The 24,387-nt window shown below is 40.2% G+C and overlaps 1 protein-coding gene across 7 annotated transcripts in view; it reads right to left on the bottom strand.

Moving 5' to 3' along the window:
• The window catches only part of LOC136440869 (caskin-2-like), a 74,906-nt gene that overhangs the window by 5,535 nt on the left and 44,984 nt on the right, over positions 1-24,387 (bottom strand). For 6 of the 7 annotated variants that reach the window (XM_066437014.1, XM_066437018.1, XM_066437015.1 and 3 more), the window contains 6 exons: positions 16,952-17,102; positions 4,631-4,725; positions 2,442-2,552; positions 1,712-1,813; positions 984-1,122; positions 502-686 (listed from right to left, as the gene is read on the bottom strand). In XM_066437014.1, the coding sequence (XP_066293111.1) occupies positions 502-686; positions 984-1,122; positions 1,712-1,813; positions 2,442-2,552; positions 4,631-4,725; positions 16,952-17,102 (783 nt within the window). The remainder of the gene's footprint in view (positions 1-501; positions 687-983; positions 1,123-1,711; positions 1,814-2,441; positions 2,553-4,630; positions 4,726-16,951; positions 17,103-24,387) is intronic. The other variant, XM_066437016.1, reaches the window with a different exon arrangement.

Genomic DNA, 24,387 nt, shown 5'->3' with positions numbered 1-24,387 from the left:
ATGAGTGATACTCCTTTGTACAGTTTGATTTTGACTTTGCTAACATGCTTTTATGCATGTGTTACCTTTTGTGGAAAATTTAGTCTCATTTGTGACTACTTAGCTTGCCCTGTTGTATAGTAAATTCCCTTCCATACAACTTAGAAGTCACACGATTACCACTGTGAAATACATTCATATGTACTATCAATTTGGCTCAAAACATTTGACTTTGCAGGGCTAGGCAAGAAACAGACTCCCACTGATGAACATAAACCATTCGGGGAAAGCAAAGGAATGTGGCTGAATCATTGATGCCACAAGCAAGGGAAAGAGGCAGAGAACTGTCAAAAGAGGGAACTTTCATGTTATGAAGCAATCACATTGGGTGGATTTCTGGTGTGGAGAAACATACATCGGGCCTTAACATGAAGAGGAGGAAAGCATCTGATCAACACAGTGTGTACAGTGCTAGGTGTAATCAAGAAAGACAACAGAAGAGGGAAGCAGGGTCACACTTACATTTACCTGGGTTTGCACCTTGTCAGGCTGGGACTCGATGGTCAGGATCTCCAGCGTCTGTTGCGGCACGCGGGGCGCCATACGCTGGGAGGGGAGCGAGATCTCGTTCCTGTCCACCTGCGGGAGGATTCCTCGCTGGATCTGGGACAGTTTGTGCACTGCCAGCATCAACTTCTTTTGATGGCCTGTAGTAATGATCAAATCACTCAATTCCTATACCTCAAAAAGCTTACAGAATATCTTCCTAACAGATTACAAGGACTTGAGAATAGGACCTCCCTATGTGTTGCATTCCCTAGTAGTAGAGATTACTAGGAATATAGAATCTCACCATCACATCTTACATACTTAACAAAACAATTGAAGCTCAGCTGCAAAGAGACTCTTTGACTTCTACTCTACATGGATTAAGTAACAAAATTCCCTTTTGTCAAATGAAGATGACACTAGTGATGAGCATGTGTTTTGTACACTGTACATACCCAGTTTTGTGATACCAATCTCTTGGAGATCCTCCCACGTGATGTCTGTGATGAAGTCGATGGCATCGTAGCCATTCTCCACCAGGGTAGAGTGGTACTGTTCCAACCCCATGGCTCCCAGCCACTCCAGAACATCATGCTGTACATACAGAACAACATTGCAATCAGGAAATTGACAAAAGAAATCAAAATCTGGCAGTGTGAGATAATAACAACGAAACAATGGCAGCCAGGAACCCTTGAATGATTATGTAAGGCTGCTAGAAACCTCAGAGTAAGAACCTCCAGCTAGCCAATGGCAGAAGAAGAACCTGTAGCAAGCTAATGCAGAAAAGAAGTGCAAGAAAAAACGACTCTCCAAAACTTGTAGTTTCTGCTGTTTTGTTCCTTAACACACCCTAATGGCTTCTGCTGTCTTGTCTAGCTGCTAAACGAAATGGATTATCTTCTAACTCAATCTGGCTGTTCTCAAGCAATTTCCTCTTACAGACCATCCGCAATATATCAGGCATGGAGTAAATGTCACAATGTTGTAAAATCTCGCCATCTGCAAAATGTTGAGAGGCCTTTTGGCAGAAGTCCACCCTGATTTCATTGGTAATCTTGTTTCCGGAAACTACCGTATTGACACCCCACAGAGATGACCTGTTGTAATATAATTTCCAGGCCTTATCTGGACGTTGATTGTTATTTGTCCATTAGGAAAGGGAATGATAAGCCTGCAGTACCGGTTTGTAGTCTGGCAGTCCGTCTGGTATGTGAAGGTTTGTGATCTCGTGGGCCAGTTTTTTCCTATGGCCAGGCTTGGTCACTCCTACTGCATTCAGGTCCTAGGGTGGAAAAAGTATTAACCAATTAAGAAAACGTAGTCCAAAATCGATAAAAAAGTACAATGTACAATGTACCATTTCCCAATAATCATTTCACTTGATGTAATAAGATGTTCACTTCTTTATGTATTTGAATGACTTTATTCAATTCATGGTCCCTTTGTCTACAATCCAATCAGTATTCCAGATTTAAGACCTGCCACGTCGATTCACTGCACCGCAGTTTCTCAGCAAAACTATTCCACATGTAATAAAAGCAAGCAAAAGTTATATAAACCACTCTAAATGCAAAGTAAAAGCTGCACATACTGACACAGACTGAGATTTATGACAGGACTAGCTGGCCACGTCTGTTTAGTAATTATGGACTCTTGCCAAGCACTTGAGTGCACAGTGAGTGCACATGAACACAGTGGCAATATTATCTTGTCGGGAAAACCTTTGGCAAAAGTCAGATACAACTATAGTATGAGCTACATGAACATTGGACTACATTTTTCATTGATGGCTTGTAAGTCTTAGCCCTCTTATAAATGCCAGGCCAATGAGAACTACATGTAGACTATGACACTGAGAGTTAAAGTTTCACGTCATCTGCAACAATCTTATCAAACAGGAGCTGTCTTACCTCAGGGGTCATCCTGCTTATGGTGGGGAAGTCGTAACCTGCACTTATGAAATTATTGGTGTACTGCTGAAGTCCAAACTCATACAGCCAGCTGTAGATAGTCTCTGCATCCTGGAAAATACACAGTTTGTTTCATCTCCACTGATATTGAAACATCTTGCATTTCACATACTAAATATGCAGACAGTGTGTCATACTAATTCATCTAAGACCCTAATTATCATGATATCGGATTTCATCATGGAAAATATTCTGGACAGGTGTTGGAATTCATATCAATTTTCTAATAGAATGAAAAATGGCAACTGTAATAATTGATTCCCTTTCAAGCAGCATATCACCAGCCCATTCCCTCCAGGTGAAAATCATGCGGCATACGTGTGTCACTTTCTGCCATTCCGTCATAATAACCATGGCAATGTCTTGGAAAATCTCCCCCTTGTAATGTACTTTCAGCAGCTTTAAGGTTATGAGTATATGATTCTCTCCAGAAGTACACAGTGCACGCTACGTTGGGTTTTCAGGCAATAACTGCCCGTATCTTCATTTCCCGCAGCAATAAAAATATCATTTCATGAAAATGATGACAATAGATATTGTTTGGCTATGGTTGGGGTCCTGCTGTGCTGCAGTTGAGTGATAAAAGATTGCATTTCACAGAGTATGATTTTTATCGCAGATACTATACTGCTCCAGTAGGTATTTAGGACATTGGTATATTCAATTCCTTCCCAGTCCTCTAAATAGATGGTAGATAGGGTAAAAAGCAACAAATTTCAGCCTTTCTAAATTGCCAGGTAGCAGGCACTGAATCAGAACTATGTACTTTCTTCCATTTTTTTCGGTGGTAACTCTATCATCCTAGACTCACAGCTTGTCAAGCATCAAGAAATAGCTGCTTGGAGGTAATAATACATTCAGGCTGCAAATTGTATGTGTTACTATTTAATTACTTGGCTTATAGCAATGCCTGACAACTGTGACATTTTGCATCAGCATTCTATTCTTTACTTGACATGTTTCCCACCTAAAATATCACACACACAAAAAAGCAATGTCATGTACATTTCTGTTTGTTTAGCTTCAAATTTTTGAGAACACAAACCTGTTTTTCAGAAATGTCAAGCACAGATTTTGGTTCTAGTTTGATTTCTCTTACCTAACAATTTGAAATTTTTGTTAAACTAAACAAAAAGATGGTCTAGTCCGAGCTTAAACTAGAGCATGAAGCCCCAGGGAGATATTCAATGGATGAAGTTCATTAATGCTAGATGGACACTTTCCCCCCAGCCTGGGCTCATGTATTGAAAATGATGACAAATGTATTACATCAAGTGGTTTTAGCGGCCTCCTGGGTTTTACTATTGATTGAGAGCAGGATTCTGGGTCAGCGGACTGAACTGACTCCGGGTTATGAATTACAAATTGAACTTCCCGTGATATTTCATGGGGAGGGGGGATGCTTGCTTCACCGAGAATAATTACAATGTACCTGTACCTCAATAACTTTGCCATGCTTCATTCTACAAATAATTAGCTGAATATTATGTAATACACATGCGCAAGTATTATATATCATCAAAAAACTGACAACTAATTGGCCAGGGATTTTGGTGGAGTTTAACAAAATCTTTTGAAATCCTTTGATGGACTATGGCTTTTCATTCACTTGACAGCCAACACGTCAAATATCGTGTCAATCAGATTTGAAACGATTGCACAAGGCCCTCTGGTCTGCTGTTTGACAAATACTAGATACAAATGTACAAACAAACCTATCCCTGCTAAGAGGAGGGGGGGCTGGTGAAACATACATTGACATCTACGTTTACTGTTAGTATCTGCATTACATAGGCATACTGTGTGTATACGTGTTGTGTTTTATGCTATTGTAATCATGTGAATGTACGATCTGTGTTTTTATGAATCTAGGAAGAGTAGGTTGTCATGTCTAATCTAAGGCCACACCAATCTATTTTCTTGGCTAACGGAATAAAAAAATGTAAAAAAAAATATGCTAGATTGGAAAAACAACATGAAAACAGAATCTCAGAGGGATGTTTTTACTTTAATTGGTGCACACAGTATCAGGGAGTGAACAGGGTCGGGTGCAAGCTGCCTTCTGTTTTTATGATTTTTGTGTGGACTTATTCTAAGTGAAATGGATGGAAAGTTGGTCCTACATGTACCTTTCCCTCCATGAGCTTCATCTCTGTGGCAGGGAAGTCGGCATAGTTGTCAATGTTCCTGTACGTCCCAGAGTCACTGGACGGCCTGGTGTCACCTGGGTCGGAAAACAACAGATGGCAACATGTTAGTCAGATGAAATCTAAAATAATAGTCATACATTTCATCATCACCATTTGCGGCAGTTAGTCCTCACTCTTAGTGAGCAGTTGAGCTAGTCTCATGATGTTTCTGACCTAGGGTGAAGAGATGCTGTTTACAGCTATACATGTAACCCCTAACCTCGGAGTGGACTTGTGTCACAACTCAAATTTAAGTGTACAGATATAATTATACTGTAAAATTTTAAAGTAAATTGTATTGTATTGTGATATCACCTGAGACCAAACTTCACATATTTTGCCTACTTAAGAAGTACCCTATTAGGACATACACACACTGATAAGCATTGCTAGTAAATCATGCTAACTGGGCTCAAAATCAGTTCAGCACAGATCCAGCTGTGATAGACAAGATGATTAACTGACATGTTGCAAATAACATACACCATTATTCTTTTTGACATTTGATGTACATTTACATGTGCTGAACTAATCTATCATATAAGGATGTTGTAACGCATATGCTAGTAAAACTTTTTTACTGTACAAGGTACAGTAGATATCCTTACTCCCACACTCTTTTGCTTGTGTTTTATGTAGGAAATGTATGGGCGTTAACCTTGATGGGTACCATGAAATACGCTATCTCGCATCAATAACCTGTCGACTTTGCTTTTAAGTTCAAGGTTAAAATGATACCAATCTGGTAAAAAGCCACTGGTAATGGCTTTAGGCAAATGCACCACTTTTGGAGCGAGGCGAGTAATGTATTTTCTCTATGCTACATCTTCCATCACAATGTATGGCCCAGGATGAGAGCTGCCTGACTAAGTCAGCCCAATCCCTCTCTACTGCCCCAGGCACCTAATGAAATCCCTTTGCATGTTTTGTGTTAATGGAGATCTAGGGCTGTAGCCAAGACTGACCCCTGGTCCCCAAAGCAAGAAGTACTGTAGAAGACGTAAAGGGGAAGACAGCCATTTTTCACGGGGAGAAAAATCAATAACAAAGGCTTTCTTCCCCATTTGGCAAAAATAGTTCGATTCTAAGACACCATCAACGTTAAGCTTTATCTGTGGCACAAAGTGTACAGCATGGCAATTCAATGTCAAGGAATGAGAGAGAAGAACTGTACTGAGAAGAAGACCAGTTACCAGAAGAATATTATTGTCAGACATTGCTTCATTTGACACCTACATGTAATGTACGTGTGATGCCAGCCCTCCTTTGATGAGCAATCTAAATTCTAACCTTAATCAACATTCAGGACAGCCAGGAATAGCTGAAACTCCTCAAGTCATGATGATGATATTCATCAGTGAGTAAAGCTAAGGACATTACATTCTTCACTGTTTAAAGGTCATCGTTTACCAGAAATTCTGACAGTATGCATGTGGTGCATATCCCTGCAACATGTAAAGACAGTAAAATATACATGTAGAACTCTCATATGCCTTTTGGGCTGAAAACTATAGTCAAATGATCTGTTATCACATTCATGGTAATCTTTGTAACAGCATAAGTATTTCAGTCCAAGCATGTATATCATAAAACCTTCAATTTCAGACTTGTCCAGTAATACCACAGGATGACATTGAGAAATTGCAGTATTTCCTTCCTAAGTCACAGCTCTGATGAATATCACGGAGCCTACAAGCATATCAATGTATCGGTGTACATGCACTGGTGTACCAGGATTGATTCATATTCACAGTAATCTTCACATTTGACATTCAACATAATTCCATTAGCTATGAGATTTTTATTCTGCAGTGTGCTACAGATTTTTCAAATAATGGTCTACTAGTAACAACTAGGGTAAAATTAATCTAAATTGATACAACTTTGTAACAGTGATATTCCAAAACTTATGTGCTAAAATTGCTGAGACCATGAAATATGAATGAAAAAAGCAAAGTTTTAGATGTAATGAGGGAATGATTAATAATGACATGTGATCAAAGAAAAGTCCCATGTCATACCAACTGGCACTGGAACCCCTATGGATGATCTTATTGATTTCTTATTAAGACATGATAGTCAAGTCATACCTGGCTTCTTGGATGTCAAAATTGATGCTTCAAACTGCAGCATGGCTGATGAATCGTGAGAATCACAGCGCCTGCCACATAATCCAACAACCCAGAGGGACCTCGTGAGGTTGCAAACCGCACAACAATGGAGTACATGAAGATCTTCCAAAGCTTATGATTTCAAATGAAGATGTTGTCTCTAAGAATCTTCTATGCATATTCCTTGGCGCTTGCAGTTTCCCCCCAGGTTTGGCAGGTAGAACATCTAGACATCAAAGTGGACTGGCCTGAGGTGTTTGCCTAGACGTCAGACACAGTTATGTATTGCATGTCTCTTTCTTATTGTAGAAGTAGGGCAAAACCAATTCTGAGAACCTTGCATCAAAAAAGCAGGACCGTTGTTTCAAGAGCCACACCTGCAATGTCTTGTCAGTTCTTGTCTACAATTATTCACTCACTTGAAAAACAAAAGCGACAGATTCAGTCCGCCTTTTCCAGCTTCAAAAAAAACATTTCCATCCACATCCACTATTTACTGCTGGGCCCAAAATCTGAAATCTCCATTTAGATAGCGGCAGCCAAGACATGAAAGCATTCCCTCCAGCACTTGGCTCTCCATCATCCTATCTGTGGTGGGTTAACACTGGCATCTACCCACTAGCCTGGAGGTACGGACGTCTCCTCTTCAACATCACGCATATCAAAACACAGACGGCATGTCGGCGCTGTCAACCTTATCTCAAAACCTTTTCCAATGTCTGGCACACAGAACACTCACACGGGTGATTTGAAGTTCTCACTGCTGGCACAGTTTCCAAATGTGACCTTTATGCAGAAGATCATGCAAAACCATATCATGAGTTCTCTGACCTAGAAAAAGGGCAGTGCTGTATGGCTGCGTATATTTTCTACAAAGCCTTTACCTTTCCTTTGGTCAACAAGAGAAGAGCACACGGTGTCCATGGGAGACTGTTTGATATTTGCGTTAACTCTGCTTGGAAACGTGGAACAATTGGTGAGGTACAGGATTGGGCATTCCAGGCTGTCATGAGAAGAGGGTTGGTCTTCCAGTGTTTCAGTGGCTGTTCTCTTCTAAGCACACTTCAGAAACAGATGATATGTTTGAAACTCTTGATGAATTCTGCGAATTCTCCCTTACCAGATAGGCAGCATCAATAGAACGTGCACGCAGCAAAATGGGGGACATTAAAGTCTTCTCAATCTATCTGGCGACAGTCTCAATTCCATACATTAGCCAATGGATTACACACAAGGTCTTTTGAATCCCCACAAATAGACCTCTTTGTGCACTTGACACCCCAATGCGTACCCAACAGCTGGCAGGTTCCGCAGAGGTTTACGGAGCATAGTCTGTAGCAGAGGCTGTTCCCAGCCAGTGTCAGTCGTAAACCAGCTGAGTCAAAACCACCTGTGCACACAGAATCGTAAATCTGGCTTCACAACAGTGTCCCCGAGCGATGTCACACATCTGGAGTTCTGCGGCAAAAAAGACCTTCCTCATTCAGCTTGAATTCACTTTCGTCTTGATGCCTTGTGTCATGTTAAAACTCAAACTCAAAAGTAACATCTTAATAGAGGAGAGCTTGTGATCCACTTGAAAGTGCAACTCTGAAACATCTTCATCAGGAAATCAAACCAGCCAAGTCCTCACATCACATGAATGCCTCCTCAGCGAATGATCTTTCCCAGTGCACTCGGACAGAAGACAGCACCTCAGTGTAATGTATGCATTACCATGCAGGCAGAACCCTCATCCCACAAACCCCTCCCACAGGCCTGACCTTAAGCTGCAAACCACACACTCTGCATGCAAGCCCACCACCACAATTACCACCAAATCTAATTACTCCCAACAAACCGCTGCAGTGCAGCTCTAAGGTATCAATAATTTAAGAGCTCAAAGTCAACATGATACGAATCTCCAGCCAGTCATTGGTGCAATGTTTGAATACATTTGTAAAAAAGGACCTTCGTCTGATTAGGCTTACACCAAGAAAACTATAAAAACACTCAAGATTTCAATAATTCAAGTGACAGCTATGACCATGGTAAGTATACATGCAAGTAAGTCTGTATAGCAGAAAAAAACACCTGGTATTTCCCATATGTGTAGGAGAAGTGTGCAATCCTTTATATGGAGTGGGACTTTTGTCCTCTATGGATTTGATATTAACAAGCCATTTCTTCTTGAAACCACTGTTCTGTAATATATCTATCACTCAGTATCATACTATGCAATGCTTTCTCTAGAATGCCACAAAGAAAAATCAAAATAAATGCATCCGCACATCTCATGCCTTTAGAAGCATATTTACAGGGTGAGTCTAATTGTACATGTATCTACTCAACCCATCAAAGTCACCAAGCACTCTCATGATAATAACTTAAATAAGTCTCATTCCAAAGGCATCATTGGCTGTTAGAAACCAAGATTTACTGGCACCTTAGAGGGACTTTACTATTTTGTTATCGCTACTGGTAAACATAGATGGTACAACGGGGAGCAAGAAAAGAGCCACAAAACCTCTATGTTGGTACAATCCACATTCTCTTGGTAGCTGTACAGAACTGAGACCCCAAAGAGCCTCTTTTCCTTCCTTTAAGAAGTTGTTTCAAGAAGAAAAATATCTCATGCTGCAGAAACGGCAACCTTTTTTTCTAGACCTCAGGGAAACATAGAATACATCTTATATAAGTACTGTATTCAGCTGCACCTTTCTGATAAGTGGCAATTTCAAATAATTGTATCATTAATCTCCAGTGGTGTTGGCACCTACTTATTTGATTCAAGGTGCCCTATAATACTGTAAAATGATCAATAGGTTTCACATTTACATTGTACATTTGTACAATGTGAGCCTTAGGCTGCCGCAGGGTATTTCAGTCACATACTTAGAAAATAGGATTCGACATGGAAATTTCCACCGGGTATCAACTGATGGCCACGTGATCAATTCTTCAAGCAGCTTTCAATTTCAGATTCCCGTTCTTTTCTACACTTTTTTACGGGGTAAAATATTCCTAACGGGCCTCATTACTGCATTGAGCAGCCAACACAGCTTACAGGAGACACGCGGGCAGAAAATGAGTTTTTTGTGGAGAACCAAAGTCGCAGCCTTTGATGGACAACTTGTGTACATGGGGGCGACCTTGATCCATACACCCTTCTTCACAGGCTGCTTGAAAAGAGATGGAACACAAGAGCATGGAGGATGTACACACAAAAGGGTTGTGTGGCCTCCAACCTTAAAGCAGCACCTTTCAGTGAGTGATGGATGAAGAAGGTGACGTCACCTTCCAAGTATGAAACAGTGGGGCCTAAGGCAGCTGGAAGAATTCTCCGCACATTGTGTTGTAGTGCAAACATACTGTTAATGTTATCCCAACTGTGATATTTCTTTGTACAGCTACAGATAAAAATAGAAGGCTGAGTGTACACCGCAGACACTAATTCTTTTATCGATTAATAATCTCAATGTTAAATAGAAAAGGCCAGTGTTCCTATGGTATTCCTATTAGTGGTACTTTTTGTATCCCCTTGTATTTTCCTTGCTGACCTTTGACCGTTCCCAGGAGTCTTGACCATTCGAACAGAACTGGTTTACTATGGGGAACAGTAGGAGGTGGACACAGCAATCTGCTCAATGCCTGACCTCAGCTGCAATGAAGTTGTTCAGAGTTACACACACCCCTTTCAATCAGATGCTTGGAACATCATAGCATTCAAAACTCACACTGTTCTTGTACGATAATAATACAAGCATACATTAGATAATTCAATATGCATAATGGATTCTATGAAGTAAGCACAGATAAAACATTGTTTAGTCGATCCCTAAACCCTCATGTATGCCTGAAAATGCCTGACACAAAGGTGGAATACGCATGCTCTTACCCCCTATGCTTTTCAATCAGCGTAACCACTTGCGTAGGTGTAGGCACAAGAGATAAGCACACGTAAGTAACGACTAGCTAATAGTAGTTAAACACAACATACCTGTCTACCTACCACTTCTGCTCTGGTTCAGCTACACATAGGCTGATCACACGACAAAGTCACAAGAATTTTACCCGTACAATATCCTCATACAAAAAGGGTTTTTCAATTTTTGACTGGCCGTTATCTTATGTAGAAGGTGCAGAAGTGACAGTGCTGACGCCAGCCTGGCCCAGTTAGAAGTCCCAGCTCTGACGGGGAGATCACAAAGTAGGACGATTTTCTATTACACAGCCGGCGCACTTTAACCCCTGTCACAGGCTACCCAGTGTGCAGAATTTCAATAGGCTTCGCTGCATGTTGCACACTGAGATAGGTGTGAATGAAACATAATCATGCAGCTGTTATTTATTGGATAGTCAGAAATTGCTGATAATTCTACCTGAAGACACATTCATACAAAAATACCTGACATTTATAGCGGACAATCATTCCCCTTTTACATGGAATTATGTCTTCTTTCTGATAGATATATTTCTTCATATATATGCCTTAGTGCTGAAATAATTTGAGCACATATAAAGTGAAATCAGGCCCATAGCCATTACCAAGCACAAAGGGTTGTTACAAGGGATGAATATCAAGTAGGCACAAAAACCTTGGGGACAATTTATTGAATCTCCCAATAAATTGTGATTACTTGCTACCAAAGGAACAAGTCCTCTCATCCATTAATATTGCCATGTTACAAACAACATACTACACTTTTGCTGAAGATATCATTAAGACTATTGCTGAACATGTACTTTGAAAATTTGTTGAGTGATGCTCTATAAGCTCTTTAGTCATGCTTGTTTTTCACAATTGGAATCAAAGGTTATAAGTTCTATTCCCATCAGGTGCCATTGTGCTATAGAAAAACAGATGCACCATTTTGGATGACTGTTAAGGCTCCGTGGCCAATTTTATTGCCCTGATAATTGCCATTGGAGGCTGCATTTGTGGACTGATACAGTTTGATTGAGATGCTTTAGTAGAATCTGGGTCAATGTTATGCTGCGTAATAGATCAGAGGTGGAAGTTAAACACATGTTTGATCAGGACACATTTTTCTCCTGTGAAAAGTGGTACATAAAGCCATGAGGCCATTATATAGGTTATGAATAATGCAGACATTCCCTTCATTGCTATTCTGAGATAGTAAAAACAATGGAGAGCACCACACAAACAAGCTGACAAGTCCTGCTCTTATAAAAATGTGGTACATACAACTGTACATGATTTTACAAATTCTTCAATAGCTAATGAAAGCAACAGAAATAAATATATGTATCTTTATGGATTGGTGCTTTTTTCAGTGCAGCAAAATTATTGACAACCATGTGCATCAGCAACTGTGTGCCATTAATCAGAAACTGCATCAATAGTGTGCAGTAAAATGTTCAATACAGCTCTGAGTATTGCATACCACATCATTACCGCATACCTTTGATCAAAGGGGGTCATGTAAGAACTAATCAAGCTGAAGAGCTATCCTGGTGTCAGTCCATATTACCTCCCTGTCATGTTGTTTTTATATCACACATGTGACATGTCGGCCTCACCCTGGGCCAACATATGGCAGGGTGACATCATCTCCCAGGGGCGGTCAAAGGTCAGGGTTCAATCATTCCACAATGATATACAGGCAGCAAATATATGGCACTCTGTACTTAGATGTATTAAATAGAATAATTCACAGGATATGCATCATGTGATGTGAGATTTTTAATCCAATAAGCTTTTCCTATGGTTTTTGCTATTATTGTTGGTATGTTGGAAAGATAACAGGTTTCAAGTAAAGCCACTCAAATCCAATTCAATCCAGTTTAAGCTGATCTAATCCATCAAAAAGATGAGAGATGTTTGATGCATTTTGTGAGGGCTGGTGACAAAAATCGTCTAGTCACAATCACAAACATTTCCCTTGTGGCTGAATGGCAATCATGCATCCATGGTCGTATTTAAATATACATGTATTGTTTATCTGGAAAAGTTTTTCTAAAAAGTCACTTGTCCAACAAGAAAATCAGGACTCTGCTAATGCTAATCAAACTAAGACAGGAGAAAAAAAGCCGCTGCTTCTTTTTATCCTAAATCAAAAACTTACCAATGAATTTCTAGGATACCAGTTTGTCATTGTCACAGTTTCGACAAGTGTTAATGGCACTGGATATAGATACATGGTAGCACATTCAAGAGGGAACTGCAGTGTTGACCACTGGCATTATTTATCCCATCCCTCTCATTGCCCTGACAGCTCCCCGTTTTACAGTCCATTGAACAAACTAATATTGCAACAAGACCTAAATACCGCTGTCCGATACAAACAAGATGAAACACTAATGTGTCAATATTTCAACATTTAAAGTGAGATAGAACCAGCTCCGTTCTATATAGATACAAATGATCTAAGCACTAAGAATCAGTCAACATTTAAGTTCCATTTTGTTGTAGAAAAAAACAAATCTCACAAAATGCATTTTCCAATTTGATATTCTATTGGCATTCCATATCGACACCTTGATGTCAATCATTCTTTATTTTCCATAAAGACCTGCCCATTAACAGTGCAGGCACAAAGCCCTGCAACACCCCCAAGCAATACCTCTACTGTAAATGTGGCCACTAGAATTACAAATTTCACCAGCAATAAAAATCCAATCAATACTGCCCGGTGTCGGTCAATGCTTCTGTATGCATTAACTGGGCCGACTGAAGTTAGAACACAAAGAAATGTTATCATCATTACACAGCAAGTTGTGATTATGTTTTGAAAGTCTTTTCAGGAACTGTGAAGTTAAAGGCTCAGTTATTTTGATCTAAATGCCAAATGGCTTTGGTAAAAATCTTGTTGCGTACAGAAGATAGGTTGCTTGGTAATGGTTCAAGCATAAGAATACTGTACTTATCTAATGTTTACGCAGTTATCATAAACATTACCACATGAGCTATTCGACAACACAGAATGTGTGCAACATAAGGAATTGTTTGCTGCATAGGTTTGTCTATTGATTTGGGACTAGCTGTTAGGATTACTTTTTATGGGCATGTGCAAACCAGGGCATTTAAACCTTCCAATAAACCACATTGGGTGCAATAAAATGTATTGCCTACTTATATCGTGGTGATAATCACAGCAATAAACACATTTTACAGAAATGCGAATTTCACTTGGAATGAAATTCAGCCCCAAACACTTTTAATGGAACTGTTGGATTCACAAACCTACAAGGAGAATGATACGATCTACTCCACTTATTGCCCTCACAGCAGGTTGCAAGAAATGCTATTATCCCATTGCTCTTAACACAGCAGAGAGTGCTGCAATTAAATTGTGGTGGACTACTACCATAAAACACTTGTGTCTCCAAGTGACCAATAATTCTTCCCAGTAACACAATAGGAACTTAGGATACTTGAGCAGTTATACAAACGAGATGGACAAGAAGATAGCAAGTAATTAATGAGCAGTGTCAAGGTGAGGCTACCTTTTGGATAGCATCAATACACAGCACCAGATTTGGGTGCTGATTCGGTAAGGGTGATGGGTTCTGCAAAGGGTTATGGATGAGAACAAAGATGCTTATCTTCTTCGTAAATCAAGCCGCTAACATTGTCCATCTGTGTGGAGAAAGCCCTATTTGTTGAAGTGATACGCTTGTATGTGCTTAATGGAAGAACCTTCCGGAAAAGGTGTGACCCTGTCGTCCTTCAGGGGCAGAACAATGCCTGAGCCAGCAAAATAGGCATTAGTTACTAACACCTGATGGATTGTGGCTTGTGCTTTAACTGTATCCCAAGATAACCAAGCTACATCACAGGTGTACGTGCTAGGCATGGTAACAACTGGTGAACTAAAAAGATTAAGCCTGAGACTTTCTTACCTCCAATCTAATACACCCAAATGAAGGTGGCTCACAGTACGCCTACATTTTCAGCACAAAGGACAGTGATTTTTGAAAACTCGTCTAAATTGAGGGCATTTAGATACCGATCGATTTTCACTAAACCCTTTTGCGGCAGCACGGTCACAGCAACATCAGACTGATACATGCCTGACCTCGTACCACAATCCCAGCTTAGCTGCTGGCCACGAGGATTTATGGCACACTTTCATAAAACACATCTATTGCAAAGCCAGCCATCCAATACTTGCAAAGTAATCTCATTTCATAGAATTCAGACAGCACTGAGATGAAAGGGTGTGAAAACTACAAATACTCACCCTTCTCTACAACGGTGCGAGCAAATCAGCAACCTTCCGGAGTTACTTCAGCATGGATGCAGCTGCAGTGCCTACTTGCCCCACCCAAACGGCTTAGACCTAAGCCTTGAATATGAGACTGATTGTACAATAGCCTGCTATGCATACAATAAATCTGTCACCCAGCCAATAGCAAGCGGCATTTGCCTGGTCTCTAAGTGCTGAAGGGAATGAGCAAAACATAAAACTCTATCATCTATTGATTGAATTTCCCGGGAAGGTGACAGGGCAAGTCGTGCTGAATTCCCCAAAATGAGAGTCACAGCCCACCTCACTGATTTATACCGGCCCTGCCGCGCCGCCCGCTGGCAGGAGGATGTTAGCATGCATGCCGTCCAATCAATTGTGTACGCTGAAGGGAGGGGATGGCTACGGAAATTGTTTGGTACATGACAGAGATGGGATACCTGACCACACAGAGATTAAGAAAATCTCCAACATTTATAAACAACTTCATAAACTCAGTGAGATAGGGAGAAAGCAATAAGTCTTGACAACATTTTGACAGCAGTGACTTAACCTTTACTATGCTTCAAGTAACTAGATCTCTACCAATGAAGGATGTGTTACTTTGCATGCCATCCAATGTTCGCTGTGGAGGGGGGTGGCTTGGGAAGTTGGGGCATGAGAGAGCTGAGCTACATGTCCGTACAGGGATGAAGTAGAACCACAACATACATATATAAGGAGTTAAAATACTTGGTGAAAATAGTATATATCATTCCATTTTGGACAGAAACTCCAAAGCTTGATTATGCTGTTTGCAACCCCAATCTATGAAGGATGTCAGCTTGCATGATGTCTGCTAAATTTTACCATGCTGCAAGCAAAATTTATCAACCTACTGGTGTGGGTACATGTACACTGCCACCTTAAGATCAAGATAAAGAAGGAGATCCATGAAAATGAAAGACAAGTACTACACCTGCCTGTTCCTCATGTATGTACTGCTGTATAACAGTATGAACAGATCAATAATTTTGGATCTTATGTACCTTTACATAGATTTTTATTTCATGTTGTTTACGATATGAATTTCCTCACAAACCATGGAACACAATGTGACTCATTAGAGTTGGGACTATGTGGCCAAAAATGTCATAATCATTTCTATACTCAAATATTTCACCATTATTATGAGCTAAAGGGTACATACCATGGTGACAATCTTTTCAAAGGAACACCACATTAAGATGCAGTTCACTATTGAGGGGATATTACCAAATCTCTCATGACAAAGCCATGCCAAAGGCAATCATTTTATTTTTGCAATCAATACACAGCTTCACTTTTAAGACCTTCCCACAGAATTACTATTTCATTACAAGCTGATAAAGTCGGTTTCATCTTAATCAGGGTATGGATTATTTTAGATTTGATGCGGAATTGGAGAAGCAAGCCCCCTCAAGAACATGATAAATCATTTATAGTGTCCCTTAAAGTGGATCATACACGATCTTTAATACCTGAGATGTTAACGCTAACAAAATCACAGCCACATAGGCCTCTGAAGGAGGATAGCTGGAAAATGTTTTCCCAAACTCCCTGCATGTATCAGTTGGTTTGGTGTCCTCAGATACATGTACTGTATATACAGCCAAAGCTGCCAAAGAAGACCACTCAGGGGACCGATAAATCTGGTCTATGTGGACTGGTGGTGACTATATACAGGTTTCTTACTGCTTGTGTCAGTGGGTAAAATCACCTAAGGGACCACCAAAGGTAGCCCGTACATGTGTATGTAGAGGTAGTCACAGGTTTGAGTGTATACATGTACACATGTACAAAATTGGAAGAATACAAGCAGGCAAAAAAAACAAAACAATTCTTTGAAGACTGTGCTACAGTACTCTACAGCAAAAGGGCAAACCTAACAATGTCGTTTCCTCTGTATAAAAAGAGTGGTTACTGTTGAATGAGCTTACCGTAAGGCGGCCTTTGTCTGTCTGTCAGCATGTTCTCATAGCTCCTACTGGACCCTCTGGCTGCAATACTGGCGGCTGGTTCAGCACTGATGTAGGCAGACGGCTGGTGACTGGTCCCTGATGGAGGAGGTGGTCTGGTCTCTGGCCATGCCTGTGGAAAGGAAATAATTCTAATTGAAGGAAGACCTTTATTGCACAAAAATTAAGTACAGGTAACCACAAAAGAATAATATACAGATACTGTATATCTATACATTGTTAAAATACTACAATGATTAAAAACTCTATGGATTCGACTTCTTATCGTTTCTTTGTAATGGTAAAAATGTAAGAGCAGATATGTGTAATAATAGCCATTATGTGGGGAAGATGATTTACTTGTCTGTATGTATTTGAATGCAATATGAAACAGTAGTAATACTATGATCAGTACTGACTAGGGGTGGATACCGGTTTGCTGGACCTGATTCGGACCATTATAACATCCCAGAACCGAGTAAAAAAAAACTGAAAGCCAAAAACCTGAGTCCAAAAAAAAACCTGAACAAAGCTCAAATATATTTTTTCTATTTTGTTTGATAAGACATGTTTTGAGTCTCTCCTCTGACAAAAAAGGCATTTAAAATAAGTGCGACATTCAAATATCAAACACTGGTTTATCTTGAAAGTTTTCTCACCAAAAAAACTTTATAGTCGTGCGTGTCAGTATTAATTCTCTACGCTTAATATTGGTCTAATAAAACAAAACATCAACTGGACAGGATCAGGTCCAGGTTCAGGTCCGGACCTGAACCTAAATCTCTGGACCTAAACTTGGACTTGGATCTTATTAAGCCAAACCAGTATCCACCCCTAGTACTGACAGCAGCCATATTGCAACAGCTCTTTCCATAGGTTATCTTTATACACATGTATACAGGGTACATACGTTCAAAATACCACGGTAATCACAATGCAAAAGCTCAAAGAAATATTATTCAAAATTAATAAAAACATTGCTGGGGTGAAGAATTTGGGGCATATCAAACAGTACTGAATGAAGTACAGGTATTGATTCGGCATGAGCTCAATACCCAAACTATCACATCCATTTTCCCCAATAGGATAACAGTTGACCTTTGTGAACACTTGTCTGACCTTTATTGAACATACATACGACGTCTGCATAATCGGGAGAGGAAATGTCACAATGGCAGCAGGGATTGAGTGGCAGGATATACCCTTGTCCTTTGAAACATGTCAAATATCTAACCTCCTTAGATGAATGTCATCTGTATGAAACCAACAGCTCTCTATTGTTGCTAATGGCTTGCAGAGTCATGTATGCTATACCTCAAGAGTACTTTTTTTCCTCCTCTAGGATGGTTCGATCTATATCCTTGCAGATTTAGCTAAACATTACCATTTATATTCTTGACACCATACCCAACCCAAAAAGTAAGGGTTGATGGCAATCTTTCTGGACTAAGAGCAAAATGTAGAAGCAAGATAGATTGGGTATCACACCAAAGTGCAATGGAGTCAACTTGACGTTCAGAAGCTCAGAGTGCAGATAGATGCAGTTCATTACTGGCCCAGAGGCAGCCATGTACAAAATACACTTGTCCGGAAATAAGGTCTGTTAGTCCCTGGCAACCAACGGTGATATACATGTATGTAACATGCAATCAACCAAAGCGCAAACATGTACAATTTCTCCATGACTCTTACCTCATGCTAAATAATGTTTCTAACTAACAAAATGGACAACCATGATTTATGTAACAGTTTGATGGAAAGGTAAGACGAATCTTATAGTCTGTAACAGTTGGGTTACAAAATGTAGAATGAGACATGGGAACAACAACCATATTCTAGTATGGAAATATTAGTTATACAACACGCATTGCATCTGTTAGACGTTTTACTCGCTTGTACCTTTTTAGGGCAGATCTTTATATAGTTCATTATCATCTAGAATGTGCAACAGAACACAACTGATACTAAGATAGGGAAATTAGATGTCACAAACATCAAACTATATAATTTTTTTACATGATGACAGCTATGTGCAAGTCCTACACAGCTACCAGTTACAGCATTTCCCAGATGATAAACCAACATGTGCTTGTGCATCTATTACAGCTACAATATGGCTTAGGCACAGAGGACCTGGGAATTTTCCCACACAAGATAACATGCAGACTCAGACACAACATAAATTATCATACTATTCTACCCAGGACTTCATTTTGGTTTTATACAATTTATACCATTCTACATCATGCCTCTGGGACATCAATATTCTTCTTTCAAGTCAGAACAACATGATACCCGGAGAGAATTTTGGAGAATATCACATGCATCAACTGTGTTGGTAGCTATGGGCAGGGGCCATGGGTATTTACTTTGCTATCAACAGACATAATGAAGATAAATGATGATAACAAGACAAAAGGAGCCCTTGCCAAAGTAGAGGTAATCCTAACAAGGCCCAATGATTGGACTGGTGATCAAGCTAATCACATAAATAGCCCCACTAAAAAAGAGTATTGATAAAATATTCAACATGGCACATAATAAACATTTTGCATCAATACAATTTCCGGACAAAATTACATAGAAAAATATATAGAATATTCTGATTATTTTCCTCACAAAACATTCATGATCAAATGCATTGCTCAGCACAGGATGACAACTGAAGATATAAGACAACCAACCTCACACCTACATGCAGTACATTAAATACACAGCTCTAATAAAGTATACAAACCTATATGATTTCTACTAGCCTACAATTCAGGCTATCCTATATTCTACATGTGAATGCAGTTATTTTAGCTACTAATCAACAAGGCACACCCACCTTACCCTGTGACCGGCCCCAGCAACAACGACAAACAGACTCAACCTACTGGTCAAATGAAGGATATCACAAAACTCACACCTATCTGACCTCCAACATCTGCTGCTAAATCAGGCGTAATCAGGTCTGCCCACCCTCAAGTCTGCCTCCCTGATTTGTCAACACTCAGGAACATAATGAGTTCTCCCATCCCACATCATTCAACGTGTCTCGCTCTATTGTGGGGCCTCCACCCTGCAGGGCCGCGTAATTAATTGGTAACGCACAACAAGTGCATGCTGGGGTGGGATGTAACTGTTGGAAGTATGCCGGGTGGGAACAAAACAACCCCCCCTCCCTGGCAGTTGTTTATTCTACATGCTGGGAACAGAATATGTTGATATGTCAATACATAAATACCTTCATCAGGAAAATTGCAATGCCTTTGCATACAGCTACTATTCCCTTCCGCAAGCAAATAGTGGTCTCTACAACTAGTTAGCTTGCCAGTCAGCACTATGTATGGTAACTAAGCAACGAACAAATGCAGACTCACCATTCTTTATTTAGAAGGAACACTGTGAATCATTAACCATTATAAGTAGAGTAGGTCAAATTTTTGAGGAACTAAGATCACAGAAGACACTCAACAGTGTATAGAAAAGAAGCTCAGGTTGCTTGTGTACATGTAGGTGTGCTTGAACCTTATGTCATACCTTGGTCAGAATAGGTCGAAAGCGCTTTGCTTGTGTTGCTGTCAAAATTTGAATACCAGATCTGGACATTGGAATTAATAATTTTTGTGCTTGGGCTAGTACCTTGGGTGATGTGGAATACACCGTGCTGCATCCCTTATCTACATCTATAAATTGTGATGGTAGCATTAAATCTTATTACACCATTGGCATAACTTGTCATAAGGATGGGTATTCATTTCTTACATAGTCTGCGAGACAACACATATTTAGGGAAGGAGCTTGCTTTACTAAGTCATTTCTCCCAACAGTTAAGGATTTCACATCTCAAATGGTTTAAGCCAATTGGATTGGGATGGGTGTCTCATTTGTGGTCCTATCTAAGTGGGAAATCACCACCACAGGCCTTGCTTAAACTGCATTACATTGGGAGCTGCTATGTATAGCCATATAAAATGTGCATCACCATAATGGTGCTGGTAATAATGGGACTGTTAAATGGACAAACCAATGGTCTGGAATTGGAGATTTTAACATGAGATGTAGCTGACACAGACCTCTATAACTGCTGATTGGAAAAGAGACGTAACAGTCAATGTCAGTCTTTGCACATCAAGGTCTAACCAGCTCCAATCTGGAGATAACAGTTTGTTGATTTCAAAAAAAGTATTAACATAATAGTACAAAAACTGTGGGGAAATTACACATGCAAGATGGACAATAGAAATACTAACACACCATAAAAAAACAATACAAATCTTAACTGACAGAATTCAACTTCAAAATATACGAAATTTCACCCATCCTTTTTTTGCAGTGAATAATCTTGTCAGAGACCGACAGTCAATGTTAATCATAATCCCACCACAGAGGAAGACGTGTCACAGACTATCATTCCTGATATAAATCCCAAGGTACCTCAGGCAGGGACCATCAAGGAGCCTACCCGCCACAACGATGAGATTAAAAGGGAAATCTGCACCTGAGGCAGGAACACTAATTTGATATGAATCACCTACGCAAGCCCACAAAGCCCTCACGTATCACATGTGAACTCAGATGCGACAAATGACTTCCTATGAAAGAGATTTTCAACTATAAAAGTAAATGGACCAAAGAATTCAAGGTATGGGAGCCATGATTTCTGAGGACAATTACACTGCAACAGTATCCCCAGACAGTGGATGGCAGATCAGCACCAAGGAGAAATCACATTCTACTGAAATACAGGAGGTAAACTAGGGCTGACCAGAGCCATCTGTGGCAGGTAGACATGGGACTCAGGGTTATTGATGGATTCAGAGGGACATGAACCAGCCTGGCCTTTAACCTCCCAGACCGTGTGTTGTTATTGCCGCTGTAACACCTTGCTAGAAGTGGTATCAATCATGATTTCTAGCCTCAAAAAATCATTAGCTTGAACCAGATGTTTCAGCCTTTTCCCTATTTCTCAATCCAGCTTATTCAGTTTGCAAAGAAAATCTAATTGATAGTATGGACATAATATTGCAGCATGAGGGCTTCAATAAAAAATGACCTGTCTATATCTATTACCGAAAAACAGTTACTCAAGCAACTGGATAAAATTTTCATTGTTAAAAATTTTATCCAGTGGCTTGAGTAGCTGTTTTTTGGTGTATCTTATTACATGGATGTCTAACCTTCATCGATGTATATCTATTACCATGTAATAGTGATACATGCGATTAACTACTGAATAGAACCCACCCATGCCAGGGTACAGTATACACCAGGAGATGCCCAGTCTTCAGTGTCTTCACCCAACGGATGGCAGCCTTCTCACAGCAACACCAAATTCAGCACCAGGGAAGGTGGCGCCCTGCGGCCTCCCTGACAGGGCTTACTGATTGAATTCTGGCTAGATCAAAGACGACTCATCAGACATCGGCGCAGGGAGGACACTGTCGTGCAACCCTTCTTCCCAGCCGTGCTGAGAACCAATTAGATGCAGACAGCTTGAACGGAATGGAGCTACATGTATATTCATACCACTGCTCTGATGTAAAGATTAAACGATCCATGGTACCATGAAAACCTCTTCTTTCCCCTCTCCAAGCAAAATGGTTTCTCCTATTCATAACGAAACCAGCTCTGAAGAATGACCTTGGAATGGTTGAATGAGGCAAGTATGAGCGCCAAGGGCACAAAAATGCTGACAAGTAATCAATACTGAAACATAGAAGTCCTAAGTTACGGGCCCCTGATAAAACCACAACTCCCAGGTTTACCATAGATAGATATCATCAAACTGCTATGATGGAAGGACATAAAGGGTCACAATGTACCTGGGGACATGGGAGACAGGATCAGATAGCTCCCCCAGAAGTAATACCAGAAAACATAGAAGCAGAGCAGCAAGATCTTGTTGTAAACCATACTGTTCTGCGGGTAACAAACTGCTATGATGGAGGGCATGAAGGGGTCACACTGTACCTGGGGACATGGGAGACAGGATCGGATAGCTTGCTCGGACGTCATGCCAGGAAACATAGGAGCAGAGCAGCAGGATGTTGTTGTAAACTATACTGTACTGTGTAGCGACCGCATCATCCAGGTATTTACCAGTATCACGTAAATGGCATACTTTGATGACAGGTTGACCTTCATGTATGTCTGCTTCCCTCTATCAGCAAACACAGACGGCTGTGTGCTCCAGTCAGGATCCCTACTCTACCATTAAGGGATATACGGCAGGCAGAAATACATGTATGAGCACCCATGAAAAATTGCCACTGCTGTTGAGGATGCTGAAGTATTGCATCAAGGCAGGAAGATGTAACTCTAGGAAAAATTGCACTTTGTTAAGGAAGAGGCTCCTCTTCGGAGAGAATAACACTTTGGTATAATGATGATGATTATCGTTGAATGTAACCTCCAATTTTGTAGTTACATGATGCATAGGAACATCTATTCTCTTGATGAAGTTATGAATTCCTAAGTAAACAGTAATTCCTAGCATCAATGATTTCATGTATTTGCACGTGGGGGAGAGAGCGTATCAGTTATAACTGAAATATTTCCAAGATTGTTTTATTTTCTGTCTTGTTTCAAGACGTTTCGAGCAGTAAAGTCTCAAATATAAAAGTCAGTGAGATGAGTGTTTCGGACAGTAAGGTTCCAGACATGAAAGTCAGTGACATGAGTTTCCATCTGCTGCTGTATAGATGATGGGAGGGGATTAAGGGAGCATCCATCCGTCTGCTGAGTTGGCAGCAGCATCCATCAGACAGACAGAGCAAGGACACTGTACATGTGGAGGATACGTAATGACTCCACACGGCATGCAGACTGTCAGCCGCCAAAGTAAAAAGAAACCTCAGATGAAATTTCCTGACTCAGGACATTCCCTTCAGCAGCCATTAGTGGCATTCAAGTAAAAATCAGTGGAAAATCTAACACAGATAAAAGACAGAAGGCTTCTACCGATTGAGAAAGTTCCTGAAACATGACTTGAATACATGATGACAACACAACATATGTTTAAGCCATGTTTAAATTCATTGTTGTAACTTAATTATGCCATGGTTAGCACGGTTAAGTAATCCTATTATTTGCTATAAGCTTAACTGTAAAAATAGAATTACACGATGACAGCAGGAGATGGGTTTCTGGCTGAGGTTTCACTACTAAATTTCGCATTACATTTTTTTCCATAGCTTTACATATTGTTGACTTACCAAGTACTATTTCATTGAATGGAAAGCCTAGCCTAATATTTTTCAACCTTAAGGATGTGAAGTGGCAGGATGGTAAGCAAAGGGCTATACATAGGGCTGTCTGATCATTTTAAGGATGATAATGTACAATAGGAATTTGAGTTGGACTTTAAAAACTGCTGTCTTTACCAGACTTGTTTTTCATGAAAAAGGCTGTAAGCCCAAACCTATTGAAAT

This window comes from Branchiostoma lanceolatum, chromosome 8, assembly GCF_035083965.1.
Source record: "Branchiostoma lanceolatum isolate klBraLanc5 chromosome 8, klBraLanc5.hap2, whole genome shotgun sequence".
NCBI classification, from domain to species: domain Eukaryota; kingdom Metazoa; phylum Chordata; class Leptocardii; order Amphioxiformes; family Branchiostomatidae; genus Branchiostoma; species Branchiostoma lanceolatum.
The sequence above is the reverse complement of the archived record's forward strand: the minus strand, read 5'-3'. Positions and strand labels throughout refer to the sequence as shown.